The 13,668-nt window shown below is 41.7% G+C and overlaps 1 protein-coding gene across 5 annotated transcripts; it reads right to left on the reverse strand.

Annotated features, from left to right (window-relative positions):
* Positions 1-213: 213 nt before the first annotated feature.
* LOC102438742 (zinc finger protein 181-like) lies at positions 214-12,712 on the reverse strand. 5 transcript variants are annotated; one of them, XM_023759884.1, is made up of 6 exons: positions 12,236-12,712; positions 11,485-11,634; positions 5,255-5,375; positions 4,882-4,980; positions 2,648-2,721; positions 214-380 (listed from the first exon to the last, which is right to left on the reverse strand). In XM_023759884.1, exons 2-6 carry the CDS (start codon positions 11,491-11,493, stop codon positions 291-293), a joined length of 393 nt encoding a protein of 130 aa, XP_023615652.1. In that variant the 5' UTR covers positions 11,494-11,634; positions 12,236-12,712; the 3' UTR covers positions 214-290. The 5 variants fall into 5 exon arrangements, with proteins under 5 accessions (XP_023615652.1, XP_014317439.1, XP_014317438.1 ...); XM_014461953.2 differs by lacking the exon at positions 214-380 and adding an exon at positions 436-2,427 and having other exon boundaries at positions 4,894-4,977; XM_014461952.2 differs by lacking the exon at positions 214-380 and adding an exon at positions 436-2,427 and having other exon boundaries at positions 4,894-4,980.
* Between the last annotated feature and the right edge of the window lie 956 nt (positions 12,713-13,668).

Genomic DNA, 13,668 nt, shown 5'->3' on the forward strand with positions numbered 1-13,668 from the left:
TGATTATGTTCTCACAAGTACTTGTTAAAAATTTAAATGTGTGAATTAATCCAGTGGAAAAGGACTATGAAATGTCCTTACCAAAAATGAAATTCTTAGCACAGAGATTAGGCAGTTTTTCTTTTTTAACATATATATTTTATTGATTTCAGAAAGGGAGAGGAAGAGATAGAAACATCAATGATGAGAGAGAATCACTGATCAGCTGCCTCCTGCATGCCCCCTTTTGGGGATTGAGCCTGCAATCCAGGCATATGCCCTGACTGGGAATCGAACCATGACCTCCTGGCTCACAGGTTGACACTCACTGAGCAACACTGGCCGGGCCAGTTTTTCTTTAGATTTGCTAGTCTCCCACTAAAGGGTGTTGTCAGTCTGCTCTTAATTCATCAAGAGGAAAGTAGTAGAAAGTTTTACAAGACATATCAGTGTCACTGTGAGTTTAATATATACAACTGGTTTTATTAGAGACTAAGAATTTCATTCACACCACTTTTTACTTCTTTTGCAAATTTAATTTTCATCTTTATAACATTTACTCAATCCACTGAGTAACTAAATATCTTCCCATGCCCATTAACCAAAGATAATTTCTATGTAGAACTTAAGTAAAATTGCAAGCTACTGCTATAAGAAATGCATATTTATTTATAATATGCTTGTTTGCTCTCCTGTAAAACTGTCTACAAATGGCATCATTGCAAAGATTTACACATAATTCCTACATCCTTCAGGTTGTTCTAGCATTAGTACACAGGTTGTTCCAAACATTCCATGTCTAAGAAAATAAGAGCTCTTAGTGAACACTTTGCTACATTTCTTACATAAGCTTTCTCTGCAGTGTGAGTTCTTTGATGTAGCATGAGGGATGCACTTTAACTAAAGGACTTTCCACAAATTTATATTCATATTTTGTCTCTCTTGTACATGTTTGTACATATTTCATAAGAGATTCATATTGCCAAGTCTTCCCCATATTTGTTATTACATATATAGAACAGTAAATACAGTGTGGGTTTACTTATTAAAAGATTAATACTGGCTAAAGGCATTCTCACATTTATTACCTTCATATGGTCTCTCTTCAGTGTGAACTCTGGACAATGTGTCTTGTACCATTGCTAAAGACCTTCCTATAGTTATTATTCTCTTAAGACTTTTCTCCAATATAGATTTTCTGTTGCTCAATCAGGGAGGATCAATGGCTGAAATATATTATGAAAAACACTGCATTCATACAGTTTCTCTCATATATGATTTTTCACACGTATAGTGATTCAGATAGCCTAAAGGTTTTTCCACACTTAGGGCACTACTGAGTTTCTCTCCATTATGTATCCTCTGATGGGCAGTAAGATTTGAGCCTTTGCAAAAAGCTTTCCCACATTCATTACATTTATATGGCTTTTCTCCAGTATGAATTCTCTGATGTACAGTAAGATTTGAACTACAACTGAAGGTCTTCCCACATTTTATACATTCATAGGGTTTCTCTCCAGTATGAATTCTGTGATGTTGAAGCAGGGATGACCTATGACTGAAGGCTTTCCCACATATATTGCATTCATAAGGTTTCAATCTAATGTGATTTCTCAAATGCATATTCAGTGATTCAGGCTGGTTGAAGGATTTCCTGCATTTCTGACATTCAAAGGGTTTTTCTTCAGTATGAATACTCTTATGCTGAATAAGAAATGAGAGGCTACTAAAGACTTTCAGACATTTGTTGCATTCAAATTGTTTCTCTATAGTGTGAATTCTTTGATGTCGAGTAAGGTGTGAGCTACAGCAAAAGGCTTTTCTACATTCACTACATTCATAAGGTTTCTCTCCAGTATGAATTTTCTGATGGTGAATGAGAGATGACCTATGAATGAAGGCCTTCTCACATATTTGACACTCATAGAGTTTTTCTTGAGTATGAATTCTCAGATGCTCAATGAGATGTGAAACACGACTAAAAGACTTTCCACAGTTCATACATTCATATGGTTTCTCTCCAGTGTGAGTGCTTTGATGATTAGTAAGTGATGAGACATGGCTAAAGGCCTTCCCACAGTCAATACATTTGTAAGGTTTCTCACCACTATGGCTTATCTGATGGCGAGTAAGGGATGAGCCATGGCTAAAAGTCTTCCCACATTCACGACATTCATAAGGCTTCTCTCCTGTATGAATTCTCCAGTGGCGATTAAGAATTGATTGTTTGCCAAAGGCTTTCCCACATTCACTGCATGTATAGATTTTCTCTCTATTATAAGTCTGGTGAAGGGTACGAGATTTGCTCTGGCTGAAGGCTGCCACACTTCCATTAGAATTCAAAAGTTTCTTTCCACCATTGATATTCTCATTTTTTATAAATGACTTTTTCGGTAAGATCTTCTTAAATATATCATGTTTATGTGATTTCCCTTCAGCAGAAATTCTCTGTAGTTCAGAAAGAATAGACTTTAAATTTAAATAGAAAATGCTTCTAAATGTATAGTATTTATAAACACATTCCCCATTGGGATTTTCTCTAAAGGTGAATGTCACTGGTCTAAAATGTTCTACCTAATTTACATGCTTTCCCTCCAACTTCTCTATATATTCCCAGTCCTTGTTAAAATTTGAAAATTCACAACTTTATCATTTTTTCTATTATTACCGTTTGGGGTGAGTCATCTTCATAAATATCCTCCTTCGCTGATAATTCTCTGTTTTCCCATCTTAATTTCCAATCTGCAATATATCAAGAAAGCAAAGCACTTCTTTTTACGTACTTCTTGGAAAGAAATTTCTATGATAGAAATAGAATTGGATAAAAAATAAAGTCCCACCCACCCGCCAGCTCGAAAACCCATAACTCTGACAACTCTTATACATTCAATGATTTCTGAAAAAAGTTAAAGCAGAGCACAGAAAACACAGACAGCTCACAGAGGTAGGAACAGAGTACAATAAGGGACAGGGGTTAATTAAGGGCAATCAATATCTTGGAAAAAATGAAACTGTCAAGCAGAATGTGCAGAAGGCATTCTGGAATCCAAGCCAATATTTTGTGCCTATATTTATGTGAAAGAACACATTCAATCTCAGAGCCTTGGTTCTAGAACAGGGGTGGGCAAACTTTTTGACTCGAGGGCCACAATGGGTTCTTAAACTGGACCAGAGGGCCAGAACAAAAGCATGGATGGAGTGTTTGTGTGAACTAATATAAATTCAAAGTAAACATCATTACATAAAAGGGTACGGTCTTTTTTTTTTTTTTTTAGTTTTATTCATTTCAAATGGCCGGATCCGGCCCGCGGGCCGTAGTTTGCCCACGGCTGTTCTAGAACCTTTAATCAATCTCAATTTGCTGTCAGATTAGTATGCTTAAAATGCAGAATTTATGCTGAAACCGGTTTGGCTCAGTGGATAGAGCGTCGGCCTGCGGACTGAAAGGTCCCAGGTTCGATTCCAGTCAAGGGCATGTACCTGGGTTGCGGGCACATCCCCAGTAGGAGATGTGCAGGAGGCAGCTGATCGATGTTTCTCTCTCATTGATGTTTCTAACTCTCTATCTCTCTCCCTTCCTCTCTGTAAAAAATCAATAAAATATATTTTAAAAAATGCAGAATTTATAGTGTTGCATTAAACAGTTACAATGACAACAAAATAATCTAAATATACTTTACAGCTCACAAAAATTTAGGCTTTTGTGAGTTTATGTAGTATCTATGTAAAATCATAATTTTCTTGGACATTAGAAAATACTGTTCTTAGAAACTTTCTTATACGTTCTTTATTTCCTCTAACACTTGTTTATGTTCATATTTGATCTCTGAAGTTCAGCCTTAGCGGAAAAGTGATTTTCTATCCAACTGACAGCTTTTCCTAACCTAAAACCATCAGTATATTTTCCCTTAAGTGGATTTATTTATTTATTTATTTATTTTTATTGCTAAAAGTATTACAAAGGGTATTACATATGTGTCCTTTTTTTTTCTCCCTCCCCCACCGCCCTTGACAATCCCCTGGCCTCCCTTACCCCCCCAGTGTCTTATGTCCATTGGTTATGCTTATATGCATGCATACAAGTCCTTCGGTTGATCTCTTACCCCCCTCCCTCCTGCCCCCCCAACCCTCCCTGGCCTTCCCGCTGCAGTTTGACAATCAGTTTGAGGCAGCTCTGCCTCTGTATCTATTATTGTTCAAAAGTTTGTAATGGTCTTTATTATCCATGAATGAGTGAGATCATGTGGTATTTTTCCTTCATTGACTGGCTTATTTCACTTAGCATAATGCTCTCCAGTTCCATCCATGCTGTTGCAAATGGTAAGAGTTCCTTCTTTTTTACAGCAGCATAGTATTCCATCATGTAGATGTACCACAGTTTTCTAATCCATTCATCTACTGATGGGCACCCCTTAAGTGGATTTAAAAAGAATAATTTGCCTCCACTTTAAAATTTTTATTTATTTAATTTATTATTATTTTACTATATTTTTATTGATTTCAGAGGGAGAGGGAGAGATAGAAACATCCATGATGAGAGAGAATCATTGATCAGCCGCCTCTTGCACACCCCACACTGGGGATCGAGCCCACAACCCGGTAATCGAACTGTGACCTCCTGGTTCATAGATTGACGCTCAAACACTGAGCCATGATGGTCAGGAAAAAACCTCCACTTTTGATTAGATGACATGAATAATACAGAAAGATAATTTTGGATGGAGAAATGGTTATTCTGAAATCTAAGCTTAAGGATCCCTCAATTTTGTTATATTTTGGGAATCTCTGAAGACAGTCTCCCTAAGATTTCCTAAAATGCCCGCCTCCACCCCCCCCCCCCCGGCCCACTTTCTACAAGCATCTTTAACAAAGACCTCTTTTGCCTGATTCACCATGATTTACCTGAAAACATACCTTTTCTCAGTTTTTTCTCCACCATCCAAGGTTCTTTCCCATCCTCCAATAAAGTGATCACATATGGCTTAGGTATCGAAAGACCTGCTTACAGGAAAAATATGGAATTTGTTTAAGCTGTGGTCCTCATGGGGAGATGCCATCATCACAAAAGGGGCCAAAGGACAGTTTAAAGAATGTTCCCTGAAAGGGAAGATAAGCTTCAGGCAGGATATAACAGAGCTTCACTTTCCTTGGGAACATAAAAAGAAAAATTCAGCCATTTACTCAGGAAGATTTCCATCAATTCGGAGTGGCAAAAAAAAAAAAAATCTCCCCTGTTGATGTGGAGGTGGAAGTAAGCAAATTATAATATGCTTACCTAGAGAGACCAGGTTCTCATAATTCTGGACCATCACATCCTTGTATAAATCCCTCTGAACAGAATCTAGCCATCCCCACTCTTCATGAGAGAAGTCTATGGCCACATCACTAAATGTTACCTGAAATAGCAAACACATTTAGGCTCAATTATAACCCAGACCTCCTCTTGTAACTGGACAAAGGGTAAAGTTACCCTGGTTATAAAAGGGGACAAGATGCAGCAATTGTGACAGTAATTAGAAATCTGATATAAGTAAACTAATAATTGGGTAATTACATTCTTGGCATTGTTGTACAGTAAGGGTGAGACAAATTAAGAACTTTGCTTCAGGAGAGTTAATTTTTTCAAAGGGAATAGAGTTATAATTTTTTTTTTAAATCAGCATTCAAAAAAATCAGCATTCAACATTTAACAGCACATAGTCAAATTGTTTTTTTGTCATTTTTTTTAAAAATATACTTTTATTGATTTCAGAGAGAAGGGATAGGGAGAAAGAGATAGAAACATCAATGATAACAGATAATTATTGATGGGTTGCCTCCTGCATGCCCCTACTAGAGACTGAGCCTGTGCCCTAACCGGGAATCAAACTGTGACCTCCTGGTTCATAGGTTGACCCTTCAACCACTGAGCCATGCTGGTTGGGCTCAAGTTGTGTTTTTTATAACTTACATGCTAGGTAAATAAAAATGTTAAGAGTAGACATATACATAACTAATTTATAAACAACAAAAAAACACTTATGGTATACTTAAATCTTGTATTGATCATCAATCTGTAATTAAAATAACTTAAGATTCCTTGTACAACAAGACTGAAGGATGGTTTCATGCCATAGGTAGTCCTTGAATAGAACCTTAAAGTAAGGGTAAAGAATAACATTTCACGGAAAATATTATAAGGAAGTAGGTTTCTTCTCAGAAACAGTGATCATTCATGGTGGTATTAAAATATCAAAACATTAGAAGAAGTTTAAATGTTTATTATGCTTACTGGTTAGTCAAATTATAACATATGCAAAAATGTATGTATTTAAAATGGCATTATTAATATCTTTCATTGGTAAAATAGACATTGCTTGGCCATGGTAAATTTTTCACTCCATAAGTGGTTGATTCAATATTCTATTACTGAGAACCAAGATGGTAGCATAAGTAAACACCAGTACTCGCCGCCTCCCACAACCACATCAAAATTACAACTAATTTTGTAAGCTGGCTGAATGGAAGTCCTACTACTAGAGAAGTAAATAAGAAAGCACCTTGAAACTGGTAGGAGGGACAGAGGCTCAGACTGGGCTGGTCAGGCACCCAGAGGGGCCTTTTTTTTTTTTTTTAACCCAGAGGGAGATTGTCCCTGCGGAGGCTGCTATGAGGAGCAAGAGGTCCCAGCCCCACACCAGACCACCCACCCAGGGCCCCAGAGCTGAAAAAAGAAGTCCCTGTAACTTTGGGCTGTAAAAACCAGTGGGCATTGGGGCTGAGAGATATGAAGGCTGCCCAAGACACAGGTGTCCCTCTCAAAGGACCAGGCATGAACTTACTCGGACTTGTTTCCTCTGAGCTCCAGCGCCAGGAGACGTTAGGGGACCCAGACACATATGGGGAGGAACTGAATTGTCTGGTATTGGGGCAGGAACTCGGGAGCGGCTTTCTATCAGTCAGAGGTGCTTGCAGAGGTCATTGTTCCTATGCCAAGACCTCCCCTGTCCCAGGGCTGACTGGAAACCATATCTGAGTCCCCATCAACCTGGAGCACACTGTTTGCCCTGCCCTAGTGATTCCCTGAGAGCCCACCCCATCCAATTTGCAGCCCCACCCAAGCTGTTTGCAGCAGTTTTTCCATAAGAATGGCCTGTCCTGGCTCAGGCTTCACACTTTGCTAAAATCTCTTAAACAAGCTGCAGCTGGTGTCAGCGTGCCCCAAACCTATCCATAAAAGGCCCAAGACCCAGCACCAGCCTGCCTTGCTTCACAGCTGGGCCTCGCCTGGGCACTTCTAAACCTGATACAAATAGGAGAAATCTGCAGATCTTTCTGTAGCTCCTGCCGGATGGCCACAAGACAGTGGCTGACTTTGCATCTCCCTGGAGACCCAAGAACCTGTGCACCTGGTGGACAGCTTTAGACCATACCAGATTACAACTCTACACCTCAACAAGCAACACACTGAAGGAGCAGACTCAGTGAGCACCACCACCCTACTGAAGCAAGTCCTGCTCCACAGGGGTATTTCCTGCACAGCAGGTCTCCCACTATAGTCACAGCTGGTACTCATAGCCAATTGGTCTGAAGGTGAATTCCTCCCAGTGACACCAACAGCAATCAAGTCTCAACTACAACAAAACTGTGCACACAGTCCACAAAAGGGTGCATCTAGAGTGCTCAGCTCAGGAGACTGGAGAGGCTGAGCCACTGGGCTCTATGGGACACCTACTACACAAGGCCACTCTACCAACTCCAGGAAACATTACAGTTCTACCTAATACATAGAAACAAACATAGGGAAGCAGCCAAATTATTGAGATAAAGAAACACGTCATAAATGAAATAAATACTAGAAAGCAGAGTTCAAAACCATGGTTATAAGGTTACTCGAGGGTTTTCATGAGATCTTCAAGGGACTTAGTGAGACTTTTAAGGATCTGGTGAGAATGCCAAAGACATGGAAAAGGACCAGTCAGAAATTAAGCATACACTACATGAAATAAAGAATAATTTATAGTGATTCAAGAGTAAAGGATTCCGATAATCAAATAAATGATTTTAAATATGAGGAAGCAAAAAACACCAAATCAGAAGAGCAAAAAGATTCCAAAAATATGAAGATAGTGTAAGGAGCCTCTCAGACAACTTCAAGGGTACCAACATTCACGTTATGAGGTTGCCAGAAGGAGAAGAGAGCAAGATATTGAGAACATATTTAAAGAAATAATGACAGAAAACTTCCCCTACCTGGTGAAAGAAATAGACTTACAAGTCTAGGAAGCGCAGAGTCCCAAACAAGAGAAACCCAAAGAGGCCCACACCGAGACACATCATAATTAAAATGCCAAGGGTTAAAAGCAGCAAGAGAAAAGCTGTTAGTTACCTACCAGGGAGCGGCCATACGACTGTCAGCTGATTCCTCAACAGAAACTATGCAGGCCACAAGAGAGTGGCAAGAAATATACAAAGTGATGAATAGCAAGAACCTACAACCAAGATTACTCTACCCAGCAAAGCTATCATTTAGAATTGAAGGTCAGATAAAGAGCTTCCCAGACAAGAAAATGCTAAAGGAGTTCATCACCACCAAACCAGTATTACATGGAATGTTGAAGGGTATTCTTTAAGAAAAGGAAGAAAAAAATAAAAAATATGAACAATAAAATGGCAATAAATCTATCAACAACTGAATCTAAAAATCAAAATAAATAAGAAGTAAATATACACTGAGTGGCCAGATTATTATGACCACCTGATGTTTGTAGGCAAATTAGCTATAATTTCGCACTGAAGTTGCTAGAGGGGCCAGACCATTATAAATAGGGAAGCAGGTTGTTGGACAGTCGAGCATTGGAAAAAAGTCATGTGGTCCGATGAATCACGTTTACAGTTGCATCATGCAGATGGCAGAGTGAGAATTTGGCAGAAACAGCATGAAAGCATGCACCCCACATGCATGAGTATTTCCATCACACTCAAGGTGCCAAAGAGCCACATGTGGCTCACGAGCCGCAGTTTGCCGACCACTGTACTAGTATGTTCACTAGTGACACTGGTCTTTGGTTTCAAAACGGGAATTTACCTTTGTCAGATGTTGGGGAAATAATTAAAAACCATTATCTACAAACAAGAGGAACTGTCAAGCAGAAAATCTTCTCTACAATGTAGAAAAGAAAGAGACAGGTTTATTATTGAATAAGCATTAAACCAGACTTCATAGGACATCACTAATGAGACTTTAAGGACAGAAAGAAATCTGATCCTTTTACAAAGCCAGGTAGATACAACCAATATATACATGCTTTCAAAATAAGTAACTTGTCCTCCATTTGCTACACATAGTTCATCCTACATTCACCTGGTAACTGATATAACCATCTGTGTTAACTGCCTTTACTCCAAAGAAAAATAAAACTTCTTTATCTTTATGATAAGCAGACAGAACTTGAAACCAGAAGCCTAGGCTAAACTCCCACAGACAGGTAGTTAAGGGTGCATCTTCCTTCATGTTTGTATTTCAAAGAAATGGGTCCAAAGCCCTAAGAAAGACTCTACTTCCTTGAAATATTGGCAGAGGGTATTAAGCTTTGAAAAAGATTTATAAGCATCTCAAGGGGACAAGGAAAGCATTTACAACGACAGGTTTTTCTCAAGGAAATATTCTAAGAAAAGGAAGGGGTGGAACAACGTCTAAATAGCACAACATACCTAAGTATCGCTGCTGATCAAGTTCATCCTATCATGTTGATGGCGTATCCCAATGGAGATGGCTTCTTCCAACAAGACAATGCGCCATGCCACAGTGCTCGTATCGTGCAGGAGTGGTTTCAAGAACATGAGGGAGACTTTACCTTGCTTAGGTGGCCCCCACAATCACCAGATTTCAATCCAATTGAGCATTTGTGGGACAAAGTTAAAAGAGCCATCAGGCAGCTGGTTCCACAACCATCAAATCTCACAGAACTGGACAGTGCTATTCATCAGGCATGGTGTCAGATTCCTCGCATCACCTTTCAACATCTCGTGGAGTCAATGCCAAGAAGAATCACCACAGTATTGAAGGCAAAAGATGGCCCAATGAAGTACTGATGGGGTGGTCACAATAATCTGGCCACTCAGTGTGTATATATATATCCCATGTTCAAAGGCTGTTAAATCGTGTTGTTTACCCATATCTTCAGAAAAAAGTCACTTCTACTGTCGTGGTAAACAACCTGCTTCCCTAATTATAATGGTCTGGCCCCTCTAGCAACTTCAGCGCGAAATTATAGCTAATTTGCCTACAAACGTCAGGTGGTCATAATAATCTGGCCACTCAGTGTATATATTCTATTAATTTATTAGGATATTTTGCATGTACTAGTTACAGTGGTCGGCAAACTGCGGCTCGCGAGCCATATGCGGCTCCTTGGCCCCTTGAGTGTGGCTCTTCCACAAAATACCGACTTCTGTGCATGGGCCACGAAGTTTCAATCGCACTGTACGTGGGCGCCCGCACGTGGTATTTTGTGGAAGAGCCACATTCAAGGGGCCGGAGCAGCGAAGCCTGCCGGCTCCAGCCGGAGCCCAGGCAGAGCGAAGGCCTGGGTCCCGGGTGCCAGAGGCAAACTGGTGCCAGCAGCCAAGGGAAGGGAAGGCCTATTGCACGAATCTCTTCGTGCGACAGGCCTCTAGTTTTATATAATAAGAGGATCATTGTGACAGCTGTATTAAGGAGAGTCAAGGTCAGAAGCAGAGAATCCTGCTAGGAAGCTACTGCAATAATCAAGATTGGCGTGGACCATGGTGGCAGTGGAGGTGGCAATGATGGGGTAACTAATGGTCAGATTCTGTATATATCCTGTACGTATAAATTTTAGAACTAACTGAAGTGCCTGAATGTGAGTTTTAAGAGAAAGGGGGGAATCAAGATGACTCCAAACATCTCTTGACTTAAATAACTGAAAGGACTTATATACCATTAATTGAGACCACATGATACAGCTTTAACAACCATAAAGCAAATAGCCTAAATTTCCAAATTTGAATTTTGAATTGTAATTTTTAAAAGTTTAGCCCTAGCCAGTTTGGCTCAGTGGATAGAGCGTTGGCCGGAGGACTGAAGGGTCCCAGGTTTGATTCCAGTCAAGGGCATGTACCTCAGCTGCAGGCTCCATCCTCAGCCCTGGTTGGGGCACCTGTGGGAAGCAACCAATCACATCGCTGTTTCTCTATCTGTGTTTCTCCCCCTTCCTTCCACTCTCTCTAAAAATCAATGGGAAAATATTCACAGGTAAGGATTAACAACAACAAATGCTTGCTCAAGACTCTACAGAGGCTTCTAGCAGACAACTGGTAGAAAAGAGAAACTTAAAGAAGATAATACTTTGGAGTTCTTCAGGCTCCATCCTTTGCTACAGTGAAAGGAATCACAGATCCAGTCCCTAAATGGACTTTGTTAGGAGAGAACTGATAGGAGAAGGAAAGCAAACACTTAGGAGTCCTGATTAAAAGGTGCTTCGGGAAGATCTGAGGACTTACCTGGAACATGACTTGGCAATTTCCAGTAGTCAACACAGTTGTCTTTCCAGGCTCTTGTATAATTGGAGGGCACTGTCCTGAGATGGCAAATTAAGGACAGGAAAAAGCAGTCATGAAAAATCGGGACTATCTTGCAGCTCTGTGACACACCTGCGTGGAGAAACACAAGGGGAATCATTTTCTAGGGCTCCGACCTTATTTGAACTAACAGAGTATTCCTTGGCACGACGTAACTAAACCATTTACTAGGTTCCACCTGCAAGTAAATCAACGTTTATATTACCTAAGAGAGAAACTCATAAAACAACAGTAGTAAGCATGTTAAATATGAGCTGATTTAATCGTCACCACTCTGCACGGTGGGCATTCACATTATTCCAGATTTCTTTTTTTAAACGACTTGACAATTGAAAGGGCGATATTGAAACAACTGTTCAAGGTTACACAACCGGAAAGCGTCAGCTACTGGATGACACAGAAACAAGTGCAGACGGCGTTTTCTTCCGTCGGTACTCCGTGCACTCGCTCGCCCATTTTCTTTTCACGAGCTCTACGGGGTGGACGCCGCCTGGAAACCCTTCCACACAGCAAGGCCCAGAGGCCCGGAGAGCTAAGGCCCTCGTGGGCTCACACCGCGGGGAGACGCTGGGAGCAGCAAGGGCTCGGGCCGTGCCAGCGCCCGGGGCCGGGGCCGTTAGCCGGAGGCCCGCGCCAGCCCCCCCGGGGCCCACGCTTGCCCAAATCCGCGCACCGGACGCGCCGGGTCGCTGTGCGCGGACAATGGTCGCCGCCCTCACGGAAACTGCACCGCCGCGTCCTCCCAGCGTCCAGGTCGGAGAATTCCGCCTGGCCCGACACTAGCGCGGGGTGGACCACGAGCGGAGCCCCCAGCAAGGCGCCATTTCTCAGACTTCTCCGCGCCGCACACACTAGTTACCGGCGCTGCGCCCGGTCGCCTCCAGCAAAACCACACTTCCCAGCAGTCTCCGCGGCCGCGCGCGGTCTCCGCGCCCCGCGAGAACTCGGCCTGGACGCGTGGGGCGGCGGGACACGCACGCAGAGTGAGGAGGGGCGACGGGAGCCTCTGGTGGACTCGCCGCCTGCTCCCCGCTGCGTTGTAAGAGCCATCGCGTGTGAGTCCCGGAAAAGTGTGCGGGGGAACGTGGTCGTTCGCACGTGGGTTCTGCCGGCCGCCTTCCGACCTGACCTTTCAGACGCGCTTAGGCGTCGGGAGTAGTTCACTTCTTAAAACCCTCTCTTCTCCCAAAACTCCCTCCAGCAAATGCTCCACGTCTATTCTCAGTAGAAAAACTTCTTGGAATTTTTTTCTAAGTTAATTTTCTATAATTTAAATAGGGAAACATTCCTATGACTTTCCTGGGCTGCTTTTCTCTAGGTCAGTGTCATCTCATTACTAAATATGAGAGACACGTTTCTTTTCTTGACCTCTTAGCATTTGCTATAACTCACCATTTTTCATCAGTCTCTTCTCATGGTTCTATGATACTACATTTTTCTCAAATTTCATCTTCACGGCTGCTGCTTCTCAGTTTCCTTTTGTTCATCTTTTTTGAGCTCTAAATGGTTGTGCTGCCCTAGCAGGTCTGGCTCAGTGGATAGAGCGTCGGCCTGTGGACTGAAGGGTCCCGTGTTAGATCCCTAGTCAGGGCACATGCCCGGTTGTGGGCTCAATCCCCGGTGGGGGGTGTGCCGGAAGCAGCCGATCAATGATTCTCTCTCATCGTTGATGTTTCTAGCTCTCTCCCTCTCTCTTCCTCTCAGAAATCAATAAAATTATTAAATAAAAAAATTAAAATGGGTGTGCTTTTTAATTTTTTTAATTTTTTTTTTTTTTGGTTAATCCTCACCTGGGGATACTTTTCCATTGATTTTTTTTCTTTTTTTTTTTTTTTTAGAGAGAGAGGTGAAATGTAGGGAAAGAGACAGACAGAAACCTCGATGTGAAAGAAACACATCGATTGGTTGCCTCCCTCACAGGTCCAACTGGGACAGGTCAAGCCTGCAACCAAAGTACATGCCCCTGACCCGAATCAAACCGGGGACCCTTCAGTCTGCAGGGCAAAGCTCTATCCACTGAGCCAAACCGGCTAGGGCTTGAGCTCTAAATGTTAAAGGGACCCAGGACTTGATACTTGGCCTCCATTTTTCATATTTTCTACATGT

Source organism: Myotis lucifugus, unplaced genomic scaffold (genome assembly GCF_000147115.1).
Source record: "Myotis lucifugus unplaced genomic scaffold, Myoluc2.0 scaffold_164, whole genome shotgun sequence".
Taxonomy (NCBI): domain Eukaryota; kingdom Metazoa; phylum Chordata; class Mammalia; order Chiroptera; family Vespertilionidae; genus Myotis; species Myotis lucifugus.